This window comes from Mercenaria mercenaria, chromosome 14 (assembly GCF_021730395.1).
Source record: "Mercenaria mercenaria strain notata chromosome 14, MADL_Memer_1, whole genome shotgun sequence".
NCBI classification, from domain to species: Eukaryota; Metazoa; Mollusca; class Bivalvia; order Venerida; family Veneridae; genus Mercenaria; species Mercenaria mercenaria.
The window spans coordinates 41,519,488-41,543,745 of record NC_069374.1 but is presented as its reverse complement, the minus strand read 5'-3'; the positions used below and the strand labels follow the sequence as shown (position 1 = coordinate 41,543,745).

The window sequence follows — 24,258 nt, the reverse complement described above, 5'->3', positions numbered from 1 at the left end:
AGACAACAAGAGATCACAGAGTGATCTTGGCGCCCACCAATGTGCCATTTTTGAGTGTTCCAAATTTCAAGACTTATTGACTGGCTCAAAGTCAAATTTTCATTTCCGTACACAGCACTGTGCATGTGGTCCAAATTCGAAAGCTGTAGCTTGAGAAATGTGAAAGTAGGTCACTAGATCAATTTCAAGGACAAAGTTCTTTGTACACAAAACTATGCATGTGCATCAAGTTTGAAGGTTGTAGTTTGAGAAATCTGAAAGTAGGTCACTAGGTCAATCTTAAGGTCAAAGTTTATTTCTGTACACAAAACTATGCAAGTGGTCCAAATTTGAAGGCTGTAGCTTGAGAAATGTGAAAGTAGGTCACTAGGTCAAAATCAAGGTCAAATTTCACTTCAGAACACAAATCTATGCATGTGGTCCAAATTTGAAGCCTGTACCTTCAAAAATGTGAAAGTAGGTCACTAGGTCAATGTCAAGGTCAAAGTTTGTTGCGGTACACAATCCTATTCATGTGGTCTAAATTCGAAGCCGGTAGCTACAGAAATGTGAAAGTAGGTCACTAGGTCAATCTTAAGGTCAAAGTTCATTTCGGTACATAAAACTACGCAAGTGGTCCAAATTTGAAGGCTGTAGCTTGAGAAATGTGAAAGTAGGTCACTAGGTCAAAATCAAGGTCAAATTTTATTTCGGAACACAGAACTATGCATGTGGTCCAAATTTGAAGCCTGTATCTTCAAAAATGTGAAAGTAGGTCACTTGGTCAATGTTAAGGTCAAAGTTTGTTTCGGTACACAAAACTATGCAAGTGGTCCAAATTTGAAGGCTGTAGCTTGAGAAATGTGAAAGTAGGTCACTAGGTCAAAATCAAGGTCAAATTTCATTTCAGAACACGAAACTATGCATTTGGTCCAAATTTGAAGCCTGTACCTTCAAAAATGTGAAAGTAGGTCACTAGGTCAATGTCAAGGTCAAAGTTTTTTTCAGTGCACAAAACTATGCATGTGGTCCAAATTTGAAGGCTGTAGCTACAGAAATGTGAAAGTAGGTCACTAGGTCAAAATCAAGGTCAACTCATGTCAAGGTTCATCTTGCCACTCAAAAATATACATGTGGTCCAAATTTGAATGTTGTAGTTATTGACAAGAAGATTTTATAAGCTTTTCCCTATATAAGTCTATATGAACCATGTGACCCCCAGGGCGGGGCCATATTTGACCCTAGGGGGATCATTTGAACAAATTTGGTAGAGAACCACTAGATGATGTTACATTACAAATATCAAAGCCCTAGGCTTTGTGGTTTGGACAAGAAGATTTTCAAAGTTTTTCCCTATATAAGTCTATGTAAACCATATGACCCCCAGGGCGGGGCCATATTTGACCCTAGGGGGATAATTTGAACAATCTTAGTTGAAGACCACTAGATGATGTCACATACAAAATATCAAAGCCCTAGGCCCTGTGGTTTTGAACAAGAGGTTTTTAAAAGTTTTTTCCTATAGAAGTCTATATAAACCATAAAGGGCGGGGCCATATTAGACCCCAGGGAAATAATTTTAATAATCTTGGTAGAGGACCACTAGATGATGCTTCATACCAAATATCAAAGCCCTAGGCTCTGTGGTTTTGGACAAGAAGATTTTCAAAATTTTTCCCTATATAAATCTATGTAAATTATAGAAATAAACAAAGGGCCATAACTCACTCATAAATTCTTGAACCAGTCTGATTTTCAGGGGGACACAACTAGGGTACCAATATATCATTCTGACAAAGTTTGGTCAAAATCCCCCTAGTAGTTTCTGAGGAGATGCGATAACGAGAAATTGTTAACAGACGGACGGACGGACGGACTGACGGACAGACGGACCACGGACGCAGAGTGATTTTAAAAGCCCACCATCTGATGATGGTGGGCTAAAAAATCGATACCAACAAATGCTTCCTCCGGAAATACTAAAATATAAACAAAATCTAAACTATCTGTTGGCGTGATTTTGGGCAATCTTACCTTGCATTTTGGTAAGTGTCTCTGCTACAGTTGGGGAAAAATACTATACTTTTGGATTGGGAAGTTATATTCGGCCTCTGTTATATAAGGATGAAAAGCCCTGGATTGGACCTGATGGATTCATCAAGGAATCCAAGATCTATTGTTGCTAGAGATATTTTGCAAGTTTGTTTCAAATGCAACCATAAACAAGAGCTTGTAGAACACGAAATGCCCCCTTGATGCATTCAGTAATTACACAAGGAACAGAAATAATTTGGTCACTGTACACAAAAGATCTACTGTTCTGGGTCAATGAGACCTTGACCTTTGACCTATTGACCTCAAAATCAACAGGGTCATCTACTGGTCATGATCAACCTCCCTATTATGTTTCGTGATCCTAGGCCCAAGTGTTCTAAGTTATCGTCTAGAAACGGTTTAACTGTTCCGGGTCAATGTGACCTTGACCTTTGGCCTACTGACCTTAAAATCAATAGGGGTCATCTGCTGGTCATGACCAACCTCCCTACCAACTTTCATGATCCTAGGCCCAAGAGTTCTTGAGTAATACAAAGGAAACGGTTTTACTGTTCTGGGTCACTGTGACCTTGACCTACTGACCTCAAAATCAATAGGGATCATCTGGAGGCCTTCCAGCATGGCCTTGCAAAAAAGTAAGAGAAAAGTAGGAAGTCCCTATACAAAACAAGAGTGCCAGAATGTCACAATACATGCCCATCACAGCAAATTTCTTTACACTAGCACCTGTACTTGCAAATGGAATTTTAATTTTGTGGTAGTAATTATTATAATTCTTTTGTTTTTCTAAATCCACATAAAAACTCCTTACCAGGTAGAGATACCTTAAAATACACCTAAAATTTGAAAGTAGCATCTATGTTGTACCACAAAAAAGTGGTCTTGGTTTTTCCCTACGGTCAATTATAAAAAAGCTACAATATATGGTAAGTTATTTATAGTAACAACTAAGGGAAGTTAATCTTAACAAAACAAAACAAAACAAAAAAACAAAAACAAAAAAATCCCCCCAAAAAAATTATAAGTCCACACAAAAATCCTTACAAGGTAGAGATAGGTCAAAATACTTCAGAATTTGATGTAACATGCATGTTGTACTACAGAAAAGTGGTCTCGATTTTACCTTACAACTAGTAATGAAAAAGTTACAATATAAGCTATTTATAGTAACAACAAAGGGAAGTAATTCTAAAGAAGGGACCTGCACATGACACTTCGTCTCATGATGGTGTACAATTGTGCCAAGTTACATCAAAATCACTCCATGCATGAAGAAGAAATGCTTCGGACAGTCATTCTTGTATCTGACCTTTGGCCTCTAAGTGTGACCTTGACCTTAGACCTAGTTCTTGCGCAAGACACTCCATCTCGTGGTGGTGAACATTTGTGCCAAGTTATATCAAAAATCCCTTCATGCATGAAGAAGAAATGCTCTGGACAAAGTTTTCATTCTTGTATTCTTTGACCTCTAAGTGTTACCTTGACATTAGACCTAGGGACTGGTTCTTGTGCATGACACTCCGTCTCATGATAGTGAACAATTGTGCCAACTTAAATCAAAATCCCTCCTTGCATGAAGAAGATATGCTCCAGACAGTCATTCTTGAATTTGACCTTTGATCTCTAAGTGTGACCTTGACCTTAGACCTAGGGACCTGGTTCTTGCGCACGACACTCCGTCTCATGATGGTGTACAACTGTGCCAAGTTTCATCAAAATCCCTCCATGCATGAAGAAGATATGCTCCGGACAAGGTCATTCTTGAATTTGACCTTTGACCTCAGTGTGACCTTGACCTTAGACCTAGGGACCTGGTTCTTGCGCATGACACTCTGTCTCATGATGGTGAACAACTGTGCCAAGTTTCATCAAAATCCCTCCATGCATGAAGAAGATATGTTCCGGACAAAGTCTGTGGACGCCGCCAGCCAGGGGCGTTCCCATAATACGTCCTGTTTTTCAAACGGGCGTATAAAAAGTAGGAGGTTATTAACATAAAATTTGCAATGCTTACCTTAATAGCTGTTAATACTACACCTACAACAGGCCCGGACCTAAAATTTTTTGAATGGGGTGCCCCGGGGGGCACCAGTCTAGAATGTTTGTTTGTTTGTTTGTTTTGGGTTTAACGCCATTTTTCAACAGTATTTCAGTTATGTAACGGCGGGCAGTTAACCTAACCAGTTTTCCTGGATTCTGTACCAGTACAAACCTGTTCTCCGCAAGTAACTGCCAACTTCCCCACATGAATCAGAGGTGGAGGACTAATGATGTCAGACACAATGTCGTTTATCAAATAGTCACGGAGAACATACGCCCCGCCCGAGGATCGAACTCACGACCCCGCGATCCGTAGACCAACGCTCTTACCTATTGAGCTAAGCGGGCGGGCTCCAGTCTAGAATGAAGACGTAACCGACGAGGGGCACAGTGAGCGCTGAGAGCAGCTAGGTAGGTATTGGATGGGTGCCTTTGCCCATGTTAAGGGGGTTAAGAGGGGGGGGGGGGGGGGGGGGGGGGGGGGGGGGGGGGGGGGGGTTAGGGGATTCTCCCCAATACAGGCATGAAATGGTGACCTCTGGTGCATTTCTAGGTCTAAATTTTGAGGTAATGGAGGGTTTACTCCTCTCTTGATGGGGAGGGGGGGAGGGGGGCTCTCCCCAATACAGGCATGAAATGGTGGGCTCTGGTGCATTTTAGGTCTGAATTTTGAGGTAATGGAGGGGATACTCCCCTCTTGATGGGGGTGAGGGTGAGGTGGCTCTCCCCCTGGAAAATTTTGAAATACAGGTATGAAATGGTGACCTCTGGTGCGTTTCTGGGTCTAAATTTTGAGAAAGAATTATTCCTTTGCCTAAGTTTTAGAGTGCATCTTTGAGGAGTATAGGTCACGTCTCAGCAAACTGGGGGTGGGGGAGAGGGCACTAGCCTCCTCAGCCCGGCCCACCCTGGATCTGGGTATGTACACTTGCAACTGACTGATGACCCCAGATGTCTTGACTGGCAGTTTCTGTGCTTGAATCAGTGTGCCCATATGGTTTGGTAGGATTATAGGTTCCTTGATATGAGGCAATGTATTGCAGGAGGCACCAAATGGCTCCAGAAACTGCTAGCAACACATCAAGAGTACATCATCTGCAAATATAACTACTGAAAAGGCTGGTTGTTTTTTTTTTTCCTTTATATGTCAAGCAAAAACGTAGGAGGTTTTCATCAAAAAGTAGGAAAACGTAAGAGGCATTTAAAAAAAGTAGAAATAAGTAGGAAAATATAAGAAAAAGTAGGAATGCCGGAAGGCCTGCATCTGCTGATCATGATCAAACTCCCTATCAAGTCAGGGTTTTTTTTTATTCTATAGCAGAGGCCGAATATCGGCCTCGTCCCCCAGCCGAGGATTTCCACCACAGCCAAGGATTTCCCCTACCGCAGTCGAAATTCCCCTACGTTCGAAATTCCCCCCTCCAAAATCGTAAACAAAGCAATGGAGATTACTCCCAGCGATTTTCCCGACCGAATATCGGACCCGTTCACAATTGCAGACGGTCTTTCACAATTTTCAATGGGTGTGAAAACCTTTAGAAATAGTAGAACAAGAGCTGTCCATAAGACAGCCAAGCTCGACTATTCGAAATATTGTCACAGAAGCAGGAAATTATTACCCAAAATGTTAAATATCGAAAGAGTTTTTAGTTCGAAACGGGACATAATTTGACCAAAATGCATATCAGAGTTACGGGACTTGATGCTATCACCTAGTTTAATAACCCCGAAGAAACATGTTAAGTTTCAATTCCATATCTGCATTAGTTTTGGAGATAGTAACTTGCATGTAAAACTTTAACCAGAATTTTTTAAGTCCAAAAGGGGGCATAATTTGCTCAAAATACATGTTAAGAGTTATGGAACTTGACCCAGTGAGGTTGGTAACCGACCTAGAAAAAGAATAAATAAGTTTCAAAGCTATATGCCTTTTGGTAATAGCTGTATGTACTTGCACGCAAAACTTTAACCAGGATTTTCTAAGTCCAAAAGGGCGCATAATTTGCCCAAAATACATGTCAGAGTTATGGGACTTGATTCTATCAACTAATTTTATAACCCCAAAGGCACATGTGAAGTTTCAATTTAATATCTGCATTAGTTTTGGAGATAGTAACTTGCATGTAAAACTTTAACCAGGATTTTCTAAGTCCAAAAGGGGGCATAATTTGCTCAAAATACATGTCAGAGTTATGGGACTTGACCCAGTAAGGTAGGTAATTGATCTAGAAAAAGAAAAAATAAGTTTCAAATCAATATGCCTTTTAGTAATAGCTGTATGTACTTGCACGCAAAACTTTAACCAGGATTTTCTAAGTCCAAAAGGGGGCATAATTTGCTCAAAATACATGTCAGAGTTATGGGACTTGACTCAATGAGGTAGGTAATTGATCTAGAAAAAGAAAAAATAAGTTTCAAATCAATATGCCTTTTAGTAATAGCTGTATGTACTTGCACGCAAAACTTTAACCAGAATTTTCTAAGTCCAAAAGGGGGCATAATTTGGTCAAAATACATGTCAGAGTTATGGGACTTGACCCAGTGAGGTAGGTAATTGATCTAGAAAAAAAAAAATAAGTTTCAAATCTATATGCCTTTTAGTAATAGCTGTATGTACTTGCACGCAAAACTTTAACCAAAATTTTCTATGTACAAAAGGGGGCATAATTTGGCCAAAATGAAGGTCAGAGTTATGGGACTTGGTGCTATCAACTAGTTTTATAACCCCGAAGACACATGTCAAGTTTCAATTCAATATCTGCATTAGTTTTGGAGATAGTAACTTGCATGTAAAACTTTAACCAGAATTTTCTAAGTCCAAAAGGGGGCATAATTTGCTCAAAATACATGTTAGAGTTATGGAACTTGACCCAGTGAGGTTGGTAATTGACATAGAAAAAGAATTAATAAGTTTCAAAGCTATATGCCTTTAAATGATAGCTGTATGTACTTGCATGCAAAAACTTAACCAAGGTGTGACGCCGACGCCAGGGTGAGTAGAATAGCTAGACTATTCTTCGAATAGTCGAGCTAAAAATGTTAGAAGAGCGTTCAGTGGACCCGAGGTTCCGGTTTTGACCAGCAAAAATCGATAAAAACTCGTATCTGACCCGCACATAATATGCCGTGGGCGTCTGCTTGTCTCGCGGTAATACTCTTTGATGCGTAACGAGTTCGAAAGCTCTGCCCCTTGTCAATCAAAATCCCAGTGAACTTCATACTGTTTATCGACACCAGCGTAAGTATGACAGTAGGCGGAGCGTCGTATGTTAATTAGCTACTGACAGATGTCAATCACGCCACGCGCCGACTGACACGTGGTTATCATCAGTATGTAATACAGATGATTGATAAACAATGCAGCGTCAGATTATCGTGTTTGTACCTCTTGTTAATTAGCGGTAACAGCTTATGCTGTATTGTGTAATATGTGTTGTTAATTTAAAGTAATGATTTTATGTGCTTGATTCGATTAAATAAGCCGGTCGGCCGTTACGCAAATTTATTATCTTTGCCGAGGTATTTTGCTAGTGCAATATAAAATATAAATGTTTTAAGTAATCAGATATTATAAGTATGGAATAGTTCTGGTGAAAAGATGAAATTTAAAACGGGTATTTTATCAAGAATTTTTAATGTGTGCTTTCGTTTTTTCATATTTGTCACACCTTTTCACGATCATGATTTTCAGACTTTTTTATCTTTTCTTACAAGATTTTCTAGTACAATTGAAATAAAAAGCCAACAAAAGTATGCATTTAATAATAATATGATGACTCTTGCAAAAGCAACTCTTATTTTAAAGCATTTTTTGTGAATAAAAGCATGTGACCTTTAAATATTCAATCATTTGAGCATTTCAACTCTCCCCACCCACCTTGTTACAATGATAAGTGAACATTAGTGCAAGTCCATCTATTGCTAAGTGACAGTGTGTATAGTTGCTAAAAGTTGCAAAAATATGTAATAAAAACATAGTTTAAAGTGTTTATTATCAGGGCTTCGGAAATTTGCCGGTTTGTCGGTTTTGGACCGATTTTTGACTTTTCAGACCGATTCGTGAAGTGAAAAAACGAAAAAAATCGGTCCCGTAAAAATGGAGAAAAGTATAAATTTCGGTCTGATATCTCAATACACGATCACCTGCCAAGCAGGAAATTGTTGGTCGCATCCTCAGATAATCAATAAACGTGTCAAACGGTCTGATTGTCACTTTGATAATCGGTCCGTAATTAGCACGTGACGCAATCAGTGCTCGCGCGGCACATCCTTTAATGTTTGCAGACAGCCGACTGCAATGTATTAAACATTTTTGACTGGTTTCCAAATGTTTCTGACTGGATCCAAATCATTTCGACGGGGATCCACTTCTTTTATCTAGAATCTGATGGATGGTTTATTACAAAAGGCTATGTTTGATCGCGATAAAAAACAAAGGGTCTGACACTACATTTAATCAAAGAGTTATAATTGTGCATTATAGGTCTTTGATTTAATGAGACATCACACGGAAAACCGATAAAAATATTTTTTATAATTAATTTATTTGAAAAAATTACATGATTCATTTGTTGGGGCTCCAGTTGAAACAAGTGTGGAAAATCTTCTTTGCAACCCGACTGTACAAAAAAAGAAAATGAAAACAATGGACTGGCAAACATGAATGATAGAGAGAACCAGAGTGGCGCTGTTTATCAAATCGGTCTTTAAAAAACGTTTCAAAATGAAATTTTGTTTACATCAGAAGAGAACATAACTTTATAAAATGTAGTTGCTTATTGAAGTACAACGTAAGTGAAATGAAATATCAGTGGCCAACCCGCGTGACATTTTGGTACTATGCATGCGGGAAATTCGATCTCAGCGTTCACATAACGTACACATTCGGTCCGCGGCAGAGTATTCTTAAAATACTGAGGCTGTTTAGCAGAGAATATGTATCGTGTAATTCACTTTGACGCATTGTATTTTATAGAATTCCGTCAAAGAATGAGGAAACATCACAAAGTATCTGCCGTGTGTACGGTACCGAAGTCACGTGCGTTGGCTTTTAGACGCGTTGTCAATGCCTCGGCAATTTTATCCTTGCAAGTATTTTCTTGGAAAAACATCGAAATTTAAACAAAGTAACGATCACACATAACACTGAATAACTGTCTTCATTGTATGGTAACTCGCAGTGAACGGTAACTCAGTTTTAATGCATGACATGCTTATTTCTTTACTCTATCACGTTTTACAAAATATGTGATATTGGGAATGCGGTGGGTGGGGTAGCGCCGATGTCAGGATTTCATTTCGGACCGATTGAGTTATCAAAATTTCCGGAGCCCTGTTTATTATGCATAATTGTAAATTCCCCCCTGAGTGAAAAAATCCCACAAAACTGCTCGTCGCGCTATTTTCTTCCCCCAATGACAGGCTGGGGCCTCTTCCCCCAGTCGTAAAAAAAAACCCTGCAAGTGTAGTGATCCTAGGCCCAAGCGTTCTCAAGTTATAGTCCAGAAACGATTAAACTGTTCTGGGTCACTTTGACCTTGACCTTCGACCTACTGGTCTCAAAATCAATAGGGGTCATCTGCTTGTTATGACCATTGTTACCTCCCTATCACATTCATGATCCTAGGCTTATCGTTCTTGGGTTATCATCCAGAAACGCACTGGTCTACATACCGACCGACCGACATACAGACATCTGCAAAACAACATACCCCTCCTTCTCTGAGGTGTGTGTTTTGGTGGGGGGAGGGGGGAAGGATGCGGGCATAACAAGAGATCACAGAGTGATCTTGGCGCCCACCAATGTGCCATTTTTGTGTGTTCCAAATTTCCAGACTTATTGACAGCTCAAGGTCAAATTTCATTTCCATACACAACACTGCAGTGGTCTAATTTTGAAAGCTGTAGCTTGAGAAATGTGAAATTAGGTCACTAGATCAATTTCAAATACAAAGTTCTTTGTACACAAAACTATGCATGTGCATCAAGTTTGAAGACTGTACTTTGAGAAATTTGAAAGTAGGTCACTAGGTCAATCTTAAGGTCAAACTTTATTTCGGTAAACAAAAATAAGCAAGTGGCCCAAATTTGAAGGCTGTAGCTTGAGAAATGTGAAAGTAGGTCACTAGGTCAAAATCAAGGTCAAATTTCACTTCAGAACACAAATCTATGCATGTGGTCCAAATTTAAAGCCTGTACCTTCAAAAATGTGAAAGTAGGTCACTAGGTCAATGTCAAGGTCAAAGTTTGTTGCGGTACACAATCCTATTCATGTGGTCTAAATTGGAAGCCTGTAGCTACAGAAATGTGAAAGTAGGTCACTAGGTAAATCTTAAGGTCAAAGTTCATTTCGGTACACAAAACTATGCAAGTGGTCCAAATTTGAAGGCTGTAGCTTGAGAAATGTGAAAGTAGGTCACTAGGTCAAAATCAAGGTCAAATTTTATTTCAGAATACAGAACTATGCATGTGGTCCAAATCTGAAGCCTGCATCTTCAAAAATGTGGAAGTAGGTCACTAGGTCAATGTAAAGGTCAGTTTGTTTCGGTACACAAAACCATGCATGTGGTCCAAATTTGAAGGCTGTAGCTTGAGAAGTGTGAAAGTAGGTCACTGGGTCAAAGTTCTACCGTTCTGGTTCAATCTGACCTTGACCTTTAACCTAATGACCTAACATGAGATTACAGAGTGATCTTGGCACCCACCACTGAGCCATTTTTGAAGGTTTCAATTTTCAAGACTAGCTCAAGGTCAAAATCAAGGTCAAATTTCATTCATACAAAACACTGTGCATGTGGTCCAATCTGAAAGCTGTGGCTTCAGGAATGTAAAAGTAGGTCACTAAATCAATTTGAAGGTCAAAGTTCATTTCGGTACATAAAACTATGCATGTGGTCCAAATTTGAAGGCTGTAGCTTGAGAAATGTGAAAGTAGGTCAATAGGTCAAAATCAATGTCAAATTTCATTTCGGAACACAAAACTATGCATGTGGTCCAAATCTGAAGCCTGTACCTTCAAAAATGTGAAAGTAGGTCACTAGGTCAATGTCAAGGTCAAAGTTTATTTCAGTGCACTAAACTATGCATGTGGTCCAAATTTAAAGGTTGTAGCTACAGAAATGTGAAAGTAGGTCACTAGGTCAAAATCAAGGTCAACTCATATCAAGGTTCATCTTGCCACTCAAAACCATACACGTGGTCCAAATTTGAATTTTGTAGCTTATTGACAAGAAGTTTTTAAAAGCTTTTCCCTATATAAGTCTATATCAACCATGTGACCCCCAGGGCGGGGCCATATTTGACCCTAGGGGGATAATTTTAACAAACTTGGTAGAGAACCACTAGACGATGCTACATTACAAATATCAAAGCCCTAGGCTTTGTGGTTTGGACAAGAAGATTTTCAAAGTTCTTCCCTATATAAGTCTATGGAAACCATGTGACCCCCTGGGCGGGGCCATATTTGACCCTAGGGGGATAATTTGAACAATCTTAGTAGAAGACCACTAGATGATGTCACATACAAAATATCAAAGCCCTAGGCCCTGTGGTTTTGGAAAAGAGGTTTTTCAAAGTTTTTCCCTATATAAGTCTATATAAACCATGTGACCCCCGGGGCGGGGCGATATAAGACCCCAGGGAAATAATTTGAATCATTTTGGTAGAGGACCACTAGATGATGCTTCATACCAAATATCAAAGCCCTAGGCTCTGTGGTTTTGGGCAAGAAGATTTTCAAAGTTTTTCCCTATATAAATCTATGTAAATTATACAGTCTAACCTGTACTAACGGTCACCTCCGATCAGCGGTCACCTCCGTTCAGCGGCCACTTTATGACGCCCCCGACGGATTTTCCTCTATTTTATCACTTTATTTAATGGCGACCTGCCGTCCGCCGCCAGCGGCCACCAAAATTGCCTCCCGACCGCCGTATTTGACCCATTTCAGCGGCCATTTTTCTTCCAAAATCAATTATTTTTAGGCAATAATCGCCAAAGATACCCGATTTTTGAGATGCACGTGATTGCTAAGTTTCGCGTGACTTCACCACAAGAACGACAAAATGACATGAGCTTCTCAATTAAAACTGATAACCAAAGGTGTAATCCCCTTTTTGTTATGATCAAATGGCCAGTAATTATCGGCAATTAGCGTGTCACCTCGGGTCAATTTTGTTGTTTACAGTTTGACCTCGGTTAAAGATAATACTCGATAACTAACTAGTAGTATAATATTTGTGATTTTTTATACTTCTGTCATCAAATAACTATTAAATTTACAGGAAATTAATTGTGTTTGAAAACAAGAGCTGTCTCCATAGGATGACATATGCCCCCAATGGCACTTTGAATGAGTAGTTATGGCCGATGTTAGAGTTTTGGACCTTTGACCTACGGAGCTGGGTCTTGCGCGCGACACGTCATCTTACTGTGTCACACATTCATGCGTACTTATTTTAAAATCCATGCATGAATGACAAAGATATGGACCGGACATGCCCATCAATGCACTATCATGAAAAATGACCTTTAACGTCTAAGTGTGACCTTGACCTTTGAGCTACGGACCTGGGTCTTGCGCACGACACGTCGTCTTACTGTGGTACACATTCATGCGAAGTTATTTGAAAATCCATCCATGGATGACAAAGATATGAACCGGACATGCCCATCAATGCACTATCCTTTAACGTCTAAGTGTGACCTTGACCTTTGAGCTACGGACCTGGGTCTTGCGTGCGACATGTCATCTTACTGTGGTACACATTCATGCCAAGTTATTTGAAAATCCATCCATGGTTGACAAAGATATGGACCGGACACGCCCATCAATGCACTATCCTTTAATGTCTAAGTGTGACCTTGACCTTTGAGCTACGGACCTGGGTCTTGCGCACGACACGTCACCTTACTGTGGTACACATTCATGACAAGTTATTTGAAAATCCATCCGTCGATGACAAAGATATGGACCGGACACGCCCATCAATGCACTATCCTTTAATGTCTAAGTGTGACCTTGACCTTTGAGCTACGGACCTGGGTCTTGTGCGCGACACGTCGTCTTACTGTGGTACACATTCATGCCAAGTTATTTGAAAATCCATCCATCGATGACAAAGATATGGACCGGACACGAAAATTGCGGACAGACTGACAGACTGACAGATCGACAGACGGTTCAAAAACTATATGCCTCCCTTCGGGGGCATAAAAAATATAAACCACTCCATCTTTTACCAAACGTAACGGCAATCGTAGATTTTAGCGTAGACAATAAGCGCGGAGAGTAGCTTCCCTTACCAAAACGGCGAAAATTGTAAACAAACTTGTTTTGAAGTTGGAAAATTGTCTGTAACAATTTTTGTACTAAAAAATCACGCCGAAGTTTTAGATTGCTAAGAAGACCATTCGTATTGCGAATGCAAATGCACGTCATTGTATCCTGGTAAAATGATAATGGGAAACCCCCCAAAAATGGGCCTAAAGGCTAAACTGGCCAGAAGTCTGAAAAATACATATACTGGCTGCACCTCCGATCAGCGGTCACCTGGCTTTAGTGGCCAAATTGTCTGCTTCCCCAGTGTTCGAAATTCATGGTAGTCCGACAGCCTGTGGCTACCAAATTTCAGCTCGGGCTACCGATTTTCCACAGGTACAAGCCCGACTGGGCTACCGAATTTTCCTCATTTGTTTAAAAAAAACATGCTAATTAAACGAGTACTGAATCGTGATTTTCCAGACTGAGAAACGCTTATGGAATTATTGGTTTTTGCACTCTTACGTGTTGACAATCAAACACAGTGTCAAAGACGTAACCGCAGCTCTAATTGGCTGAATATAATCACCTCTAGCGTAACGGATAATTTGATTAGCTTTCACACTTCTCGCGAAAATCTCACAAGTACCTGCAGTAGGTGGAGCTTAAATTATGCTATCAGCGTGTGTGTAATGTGTATTCAGCACTCGGTATTACATCTTACAAACTGTCAACAGTCCGAGTTGCAGTAATTGGCGAGTGCGGATCCTAAAAAATCGGGCATAACAGTTAAGATTTCGTTTTGGCAAGGAGTGTCATGTCCAATACTTTTGGACTCTGACGTAGTCTAAATAATGAGACCTCGGGCAGACCGATTTTACATTTTGATATTTTACGTTGTCTACCTAGAGGCGGATATCGACAAGTCAAAATAATATAACGATATTCAACTCTCTAGTACAATTATTTGGACTAGACTCTGACGATGCTGATCTGGACTGGAGTATTTAGAGTTAAAATTTTTTAAAAACATGGTAAACATGTACTGTATGTCTTTTTTATTACTTCAAACATGCATAGAGATGTCTGTAAAACAAAATGTTATATGGTGCAAAAATTATGTATTTTAAGGTGTTAAAGTTCGGGCTAGTGAAATTGGTGTCGGGCTTGGAAAATTTTTAATCTGGTAGCCCGAACGGGCTATTGGATTCAAATCTGAATTTCGTACACTGCTTCCCTTGGCTGGCTGCTTAAGACAGGTTAGACTGTAGAAATAAACAAAGGGCCATAACTTACTAAACAAGAGCTGTCTCCATAGGATGACACATGCCCCCGATGGCACTTTGAATGAATAGTTATGGTCGATGTTAGAGTTTAGGACTTTTGACCTACGGACCTGGGTCTTGCGCGCGACACGTCGTCTTACTGTGGTACACATTCATGCCCAATAATTTTAAAATCCATGCATGAATGACAAAGATATGGACCGGACAGGCCCATCAATGCACTATCATGAAATATGAACTTTAACGTCTAAGTGTGACCTTGACCTTTGAGCTACGGACCTGGGTCTTGCGTGCGACACGTTGTCTTACTGTGGTACATATTCATGCCAAGTTATTTAAAAATCCATCCATGGATGACAAAGATATGGACCGGACACGAATGCACTATCATGAAAAATGACCTTTAACGTCTAAGTGTGACCTTGACCTTTGAGCTACGGACCTGGGTCTTGCGCATGACATGTTGTCTTACAGTGGTAAACATTCATGCCAAGTTATTTGAAAATCCATCCATGGATGACAAAGATATGGACCGGACACGAATGCACATCATGAAAAATGACCTTTAACATATAAGTGTGACCTTGACCTTTGAGCTACGGACCTGGGTCTTGCGCGCGACACATCGTTTTACTGTGGTACACATTCATGCCAAGTTATTTGAAAATCCATCCATCGATGACAAAGATATGGACCGGACACGAAAATTGCGGACAGACCGACAGACTGACAGACCGACAGACGGTTCAAAAACTATATGCCTCCCTTCGGGGGCATAACAAGAGCTGTCGGAGGACAGCAACGCTCGACTATTTAACAGCCTTGTCGCTTGAATGAATAAGAAAGTCGAAAAAGGGACATAATTTAGTAAAAAAGTAAAATAGGGTTATGGAACATGCAAAGTGCTTATCAGCTCATGACAGTGGACAAGTGTATGAAGTTTCAATCCATTCCCATTAGTGGGTACTGAGGTACCAGCTTACATATAAGAATTTAACCCAAAAACTCCTAAGTTGAAAAAGGGGCATAATTTTGTAAAATGCAAAGTTGAGTTATTGATCCTTTGCACTGCATGTCATATCATGACAGTGAACTAGTGTGTGAAGTTTCAATCCTTTCCCATTAGTGGATATTGAGATACCAGCTTACATACAAAAACTTAACCAAAAAAATCTATGTTGAAAAAGGGGGCATAATTTTGTAAAAAAGCAAAATAAAGTTATGGGACCTGCTTTGTGCATGTCAAATCATGACAGTGAACAAGTGTGTGAAGTTTCAATCCATTCCCATTAGTGAGTACTGAGATACCAGCTTACATACAAAACCTTAACCAAAAAATTCTAAGTCGAAAAAGGGGCATAATTTTGTAAAAAAGCAAAATAGAGTTATGGAGCCTGTGCAATGTAAGTCAGTTTATCACAGTTAATAAGTGTGTGAAGCTTCAATCCATTCCCACGAGTGGTTACTGAGATACCAGCTTACATACAAAAACTTAACCAAAAATTTCTAAGTCAAAAAAGGGGCATAATTTGGTAAAAAAGCAAAACAGAGTTATGGAACCTGTGCAATGTAAGTCAGTTTATCACAGTGAATAAGTGTGTGAAGTTTCAATCCATTCCCACAAGTGGTTGCTGAGATACCAGCTTACATACAAAAACTTAACCAAATCGGGACGCGGACGCGGACGCCGACGCATGGGCGAGTCCAATAGCTCTACTATTCTATGAATAGTCGAGCTAAAAATTGTTGAACAAGTCTGATTTTCAGGGGGACACAACTAGGGTACCAATACATCATTCTGACAAATTTTGGTCAAAATCCCCCTGGTAGTTTCTGAGGAGATGCGACAACGAGAAATTGTTAACGGAATGACGGACGGAAGGAAGACGGACCACGGACGCAGAGTGATTTGAATAGCCCACCATCTGATGATGGTGGGCTAAAAAAGATGTTAATAAACATGCAAAATCTAAGGGTAATGATGTCTATATAAGCTGAGAGCAAATTTGAAAATCTAGTAACAATCAATACAAGACTACTTTTTAAAATACACTACAAGCTTAAAAGGTACAAGTGTATTTTCATTTAAAAAAGACCCAAACTATAAGAGAATATCACCATTTAATAATACAAACTTCAAATTGACACCCTCCCAGCGATCGACAATGTAAAAGTGGCTCAAACTTTTTCAGCCCAGTGTGGGCCCTGGTTTTACTTGACCTTGACCTTTAACCTACAAGCATAGATCATGTGTTGACACACTGTCTCATTATCGGGAACGTCTGTGTGTAGCACTAAGATAATCCATCAATGCATACAAGTTATTGAGCAGAAACAATTTTTACTTGACTTTCAAAAGTGACCTTGACCTATGAACTACAAGGAAAGTCATGTACATGCATAATCTACTGCCATCTATTCACATACCGAGTTTTATGAACCTAGCTTGAATACTTTTTGAGTAAGTGCAGTCTCCAGATTTGCAGATCAACAGACATATGGATGGACAGAGGGTATTCCTATAGCCCTCTTCCAGTCTTATGCCAGCACGGGACTAAAAAGCAAAATAGAGTTATGTACCTCAGCAATGCAAGTCAGATAATCACAGCAAATAAGTGTGTGGAGTTTCAATGCATTCCCTCATGTGATTTCAAAACTTTTAACCAACAACCAAGATGTGAATCTGGAACAGACGCCGATGTGGATGCCAGATGAATTAGGACAGCTCCCCATATACTTCTTAGGTGTTAAAAATAGCCTATAATGTCACTTTTAGAGGTCCAAGCAAGATTGAGCTGGGGCAATTTTGTTGGTAACAATACTCTTTGAGATCTACTCACCATTCTGGACCAAACTTGAGAGTATCTGCCATCTTCAAGACTGAAAACAAAAATGAAAATATTTACATATAAATTAAACGATCATAATAACTAGAACTGTCACAGGAGTGACAAATAATACCTCCACAATAGGGCCTTGTCACAAAAGTATGGCGAATTTGAAGTTGGAAAAGACCCATATAACCATGTAAAACAAGAGGGTCATGATGACCCTGAATCTCACACCTGAGTAATATGAGCTACATAGACAAGTGTAAGAGATCAGGTAAGAAAGTCAAATTTAAGTAAACATATAAATCTTTTCCCAGTTGTGTGAACATGTTTCAAATGTCAAACTGATGCTAAAATATTAAGAAAGTAGGTCAGTATGTCACATTCATGGTCACTGAAAGTCAGTTTTAAGACCAGTGTTCAAAACTGTATTTATATGCAGGGCGTTTGGTAGGTTCTGAAACTCATGACTCATTGACTCTTCAGCCTAAATTTTTAAGGATCAAAAGCAGATTTTCAGGAGTCAAGATCAGCTTTTCGGGGCTGAAGAATATAAATGCAACTTCCACAGACTTTATCTGAGACTTGTAAGTACAATAGTCTCCATGCAAGTCTACAAGAAAACAAAGCCATTCAGTTCTGAACTTGTGTTTAATTTTAGACTAACATCATCATTCTTCGGCCGTGGTTAGCGTACCACACACGCTGTCATCATCACTGTCATTTGTACCAAACACACTGTCATCATCACTGTCATTACAATGTTTGGTTAGCACACCACACACATTGTCATCATCACTGTCATTTGCACCAAACACACTGTCATCATCACTGTCATTACAACGTTTGGTTAGCACACCACACACACTGTCATCATCACTGTCATTACAACGTTTGGTTAGCACACCACACATCACTGTCATCATCACTGTCATTACAACGTTTGGTTAGCACACCACACACACTGTCATCATCACTGTCATTACAACGTTTGGTTAGCACACCACACACACTGTCATTAGAATGTTTCTGACCACCTACAAATCCTAAATCAAATTCTTTGAGCCCGGATAGCGTCACAATACACTCAAGAAAATTTCACAAAAGCACAAAATTACCATTACAGTTTTTTTCTTAAATGCAGACTTTTTATCAGCTTATTATTAAGATTTGCACTAGTAAATCTCATTGGAAATTACAGAAATGTCTGAAAATTTATTTTTTATCATCACAGCTATTCAATAACTTACAATTTATGCTTATAAAAAGATTTTTTTTATATGTTTCTGCCCAAACTAAGCCTCTGCAATACTAGAAAATTTGCTATAGATCGTAACAGTCGACCGCTCATATACAGTAGAATTCCGCTATTAAGACCACCCATGGTTCTTTGTAAAACTGGTCTTATTAGTGGTCTGGTCTGATTAGTGGACAAGGCTATACGGGGAAGGTCTGGCAGATAATAACACATTGGAATACAATCAAGACGCAATAATGGCATACACAGTGTTCAATTTATATGTAGCTTTATTTTCTTACGGATCAAACTGTGTATTAATTTAGGACGCACTTAACTGATAATGATTTGAATTTTGTTCAATTAAAGACAATTACAACAATATCAAACCTTTTCAAAACTTCATTCTCCGCTGAAATCCCAAACGTATTTACATTAATAATAACAAACAAACACCGTTTAGATCTAATTAAATCCGTTTTAATCCAGTCAATTCGATCAGCGGGCATTCGTCTAATTACAAACAAATTAATCAGGGTTTTCCCTCGGGTTTTTTATTTGGGAGTCCATGGACTCCCATGGCTGCTAATTTAAGGGTCCCTAATAATTTTTGGGGGTCCACAAATTATTGATCTTGAAAATGGACATTATTACTAAAAAAAATTTATCCTAAAACCAAAATGAACTTGTATCTTTTTAATTTAGATAGCAGCTGATTCAGTATTTCGGAATGGTATCTTTCAAAATGGCACGAGCTTCTCAATTCAGACTGATAACAAAAGGTGTGACAGTCTTTTTGTTATGATCAAATAGCCAGTAATTACCGGCAATTAAGTGTCAACTCGTGTCAATTATGTTGTTCACAGTTTGATCTTAGTTAAAGATAATACTCGATCCTTAATTAGTATCATAATTTTTGTGATTTATTAATATTTTTTCATCAAAATACTTTAAATTTATATGAAATTAATTTTGTTTAATAGAAAAATAAACCATTCGATCTTTTACGGAACGTAACGGCAATCTTAGATTTTAGCGGTGTCAGTTAGCTCGGAGAGTAGTTTCCCTTTACCAAAATGGCGAACATCGGTAACAAAACTTGTTTTGAAGTTGGAAAATCGTCTATACCTGTGTATAATGAGCACCCACGATTCGGGGATGGTCCCGGTGGTAAAAAAACTGCGCATTTTACATGGGTATCTGCGCAAAGGAAGCTTCAGTGCAAAGGAGTTTCGTGACCGATTTTGCGGGTCCAGTGGACGCAGAGTCACTACAAAATGCGAGTCCAAAGCAGTCAAAGCGCGTCAGGGACGCAGAAAACCTGCGTCCGGGAAAACCCTGATTAATTATTTCAACAATTTCTTATGTTAAAATAGCGATGTAAAACAACAAACATCTTTAAATAACAATTTCAGACAATCAAACAGTTTGATACATTGTTTTGATAATGTTTAAAGACTTGTTAGCAATTAACGGATGAATACACAATGTACACGCTTAACGTGTTAACACGATGTCGCATGTGTTAATTCCCGCGGCGATTTGCGGTAACATACAGAAAAATTTGAGTGGTCGTAATTGCAGTGATTAATTAAGTGTGAAAAAATCAAACAGTTCTGAAATTGGTGGTCGCATTAGTGGATTAGCGGTCTTATCGCATTTTCGGACAAACGACCATTGGTTTTAAGAAGGAAATATTCCGTTCTTTGCAAAATCGGTCGTATTAGCGGTGCGGTCGTAATTTCGGAATGGTCGTAAGTAGGAATTTTACTGTAATCGTGTCCAGCACACAAAATAATGATAATAATTATCCAATCTGTTATTCAGTAATCTAATTATCGCCAACTGACTACCTAATCAAATAAACTGTTGAAAATTTTTTGTCGCAAATAGCTCAAGTGACGATAGACAGCGTGAATCCTGAACAAATGTTATAAACATGATAATAGGCTGCTCTTCTACGCATTGTTTATCAATTAACTTTTACACATTGATCAATAAACACCTTTCAGTCAGTGTTTAAGTTTAATAACGCCCTGACAGACTCAGTCGTAGAGTACAGACCGCAATAAACACTTTCGATAATTATTGTACTTAATACAAACCGCGACATGACCACATGTCAGTCACACGTGGCATGACTGACATCAGAGACTGTCAGTAAGTAATTAAAATATGATGCTCAGCTTACTGCCATACTTTCGCTTGTGGTGGCAAACAATATTGAAATTCACATAGATTTGATTGACAAGGGGCAGAACTTTCTACCTGAAGCGCATCAAAGAAAATTCCCACGGGTCAAACCGATGCACAGGGCATTTTTTTGTGCAGTTCAAATACGAATTTTTATCAATTTTGCAAGTCCAAACCCGGAACCTTGGGTCAACCAAACACCCTGTATATGTCAACCAAATTTCAAGGCTTATGATGGCCCTATAGCGCTCACTAGAGTTGATCTGGCCTACTGACTAGTTTTTGACCACACATCACCAAGTTTCAAACATGACCTAGAGATCTTCAAGACAAACATTCTGACCAAGTTTCATCAAGAGTGGGTTACAACTATGGCATCTGGAGCATTAACAAGCTTTTCCTTTGATTTGACCAGGTGACTTGGGTTTTGACCCCACATGACCTAGATTAAAACGACCTAAAGGTCATCAACACAAACATTCTAACTAATTCTCATGAGTTTCAATCTTAATTGTGGACTCTTAGAGTGTTAACAAGCTTTTCCTTTGATTTGAACGGGTGACCTAGTTTTTTACCCCACATGACCCAGATTCTAACTTTATCTAGGGGTCATCAAGACAAACATTCTGACCAATTCTCATGAGTTTCAATCTTAAACTGTGGACTCTAGAATGTTAAAAAGATTTTCCTCTGATGTGGCCTACTGGCCTAGTTTTTGACCCCACTTGACCCAGTTTCAAACTTGACCTAAAAACATTCTGACCAAGTTTCATAAAGATTGGGTCACAAATATGGCCTCTAGAGTGTAAATAAGGCAAATTTTGGCGGACAACAGGCGATGTGCGACGCCTGACAATGACTGGTCACTACAGCTCACCTTGAGAACTTCGTGCTCTGCAGAGCTAAAAACAAACAAGAGCACCGCCTTGCAGGTGCAGACACTCATCTGATTTTTTTTGTCTCCGTATAATTGAAATATTGTCCTATCCATGATTTTTTAAGTCCAAAAGGGGCCATAATTCTTGCAAAAAGCAATGTAGAGTTTTGATACTTGCTGTGCAGAGTCAGCTTTTAATGGCGAATAACTGCTCCAAGTTTTAAAGCAATAGCTTTGACCATTAAGGAGAAAAGTTGACCTAAACATAAAACTTAACCAAGAAATCTGATATTTTCTAAACTTAACCAAGAAATCTGATATTTTCTAAGTCCAAAAGGGGCCATAATTCTTGCAAAAAGCAGGATGGAGTTTTATTATATGTTCTAAAAATAACCTGAATTTCATTGGCCGAAACTGCTCATCATCTTTCAAAATATATTTCATGTTTAATGGTTAGTGGGTTTTCCCCATTAAACATTACTTTCTAAAAATAGAATGGAAGTTGAACTGACATGTAGCTCTGGTTACAATATGAACTAAGGGAAAATCAGCATCCGGGGATACTTCAGCCAATGATAACTGACCAAAATGCTCAGGTTACAATTAATTACAATATATTTCAGCGATTCTGTATACACACTGAAGGATTCCAGGAATTTTAAGTGTGCTTATTTAATTAATCTTTTAATTAGTTTTCACACAGATATTGTTACTTTCAAACACTAAATATGTTGCATCAAATATTAGTTACTTATTCATAAACCTGAACCCATATAATAAAACAGTTATTGACTCTTGAGCCATTGGATATGATGCGATATTCACCGGAAGAGAGCAATATTGACCTTGGCTATCACATCATATTCAATGGCTCAAGAGTCAATAATTGTATAATGTTAAACTTTCTTGCTGTACAGATGGTGAACAAGTGTTGCATGTTTTAAAGCAATAGCTTTGTTAGTTTGAAAAGCTGACCTTAACACAAAACTTAGCCAAGAAATCTGATTTTCTAAGTCCAAAAGGGGCCATAGTTCTTGCAAAAAGCAGGATGGAGTTACGTTTCTTGCTGTACAGTGTCAGCTTTTGATGGTGAACAAGTGTTCCAAGTTTCAAAGCAATACCTTTGATAGTTTAGGAGAAAAGCTGACCTAAACATAAAACTTAACCAGGCAACGCCGATGCCGATCAAGTGATGACAATAACTCATCATTTTTTTTCCAAAAATCAGATCAGCTAAAAATGAAACTTATAGTTCAATGTGCAAAGACAACATTGAGTATGTTTGAAAAATTTCCATGACGGATATCCGTGGACATTTTACAAAGACTGGATACATCAATTTAAAATAAATACATGAAACCTTCGAACAGTAACAAACAAAATTTGTTGTAGCAGTTTTGTTGTATTTCGTCCAGAGCTGCTATAAATACATGGGTGAAAGTTGGAAAAACTGAAAATACTGAAAACAATATCTGGGGGCCTGGGGGCCGATAGGGCTAGGGGTCCAGAGGCAATCAGCCTATTTTTAGCATCCTGGAAAATATGAATGTCATTATTTTGCCATTGATGACCGAACTGGACGTTACCCTCCTTTCCCCCCACCCCCTATCCACCCTCTGGGAAATCTCATGGGATTTACACGATGTGGAAAAATGACCTTTGGGAAGGTCCAAAATACGGAATTCCGTCATAATACGGAAAACTTTCACCCATGTAAATACAATTATACACATCAATGTCGATCTTCAAACAGTTCAAATCTATAAACTTAATAGTTTTAAGTGTATATGCTGCATATGTGTACATGAACATGTATGTATGTATTATCATAATTATGCAGGATTATCTTGAAATAAACTCGCATAAAATTTTACTTCTGTAACTAACCCTTTACATGGTTGCTTTTCTCGCTTCTTTTCTGCAACTTAACCACTGTCATCGATAGAAATATATTTTTGGTCGCAGCAAACTACAAGTGTGATCAAATTACACTCTCACCGATAACTAGGGTGACAGCTACGTCATTTACTACCTGCATTTGATGTAAACGCCCATTCGGCGAGGTTTTCTGAAATCGGCAGTAGTTCCCTTGGTCATGTTTTGAACTCGCTGGCTGGTATCACCGAAAGACGCTAAATGTACTATCTCACTTCCGGTCTGGGGAAGATTAACTTTTCTGCCAACACTTCAGTAATAAAAGAACGTTGAGCTCCCTCATCAAAAAGAATGTTTGTCACTACAGAAACACTGGAAGTACATACCTAGGCAACAGCTGTCTTGAGTAGTATATCCGGTCTGGAATTAGTTGTTGAATGTACAGTTGCTGTATCGGGTTGGGATACGACGTCGGGCGTAGCTGGTACTGTGAAACTTGCAGTGTCGGGATTTAATGAACATTGCTTGAAATGTTTATCACATATACTTGAATGATGTTTGCGCTGAAAGTGATGACATCTATTTGTGGAACGGCATGACGATACTTGATGTTTCCGTAAACAGTT

General features: G+C 39.0%; 1 protein-coding gene across 1 annotated transcript in view; it reads right to left on the bottom strand.

Annotated features, from left to right (window-relative positions):
* The window catches only part of LOC123526815 (GRB10-interacting GYF protein 2-like), a 268,736-nt gene that overhangs the window by 222,435 nt on the left and 22,043 nt on the right, over positions 1-24,258 (bottom strand). Inside the window, 1 exon segment of the mRNA XM_053522603.1 lies at positions 17,460-17,499. Coding sequence (XP_053378578.1) covers positions 17,460-17,499 — 40 coding nt within the window.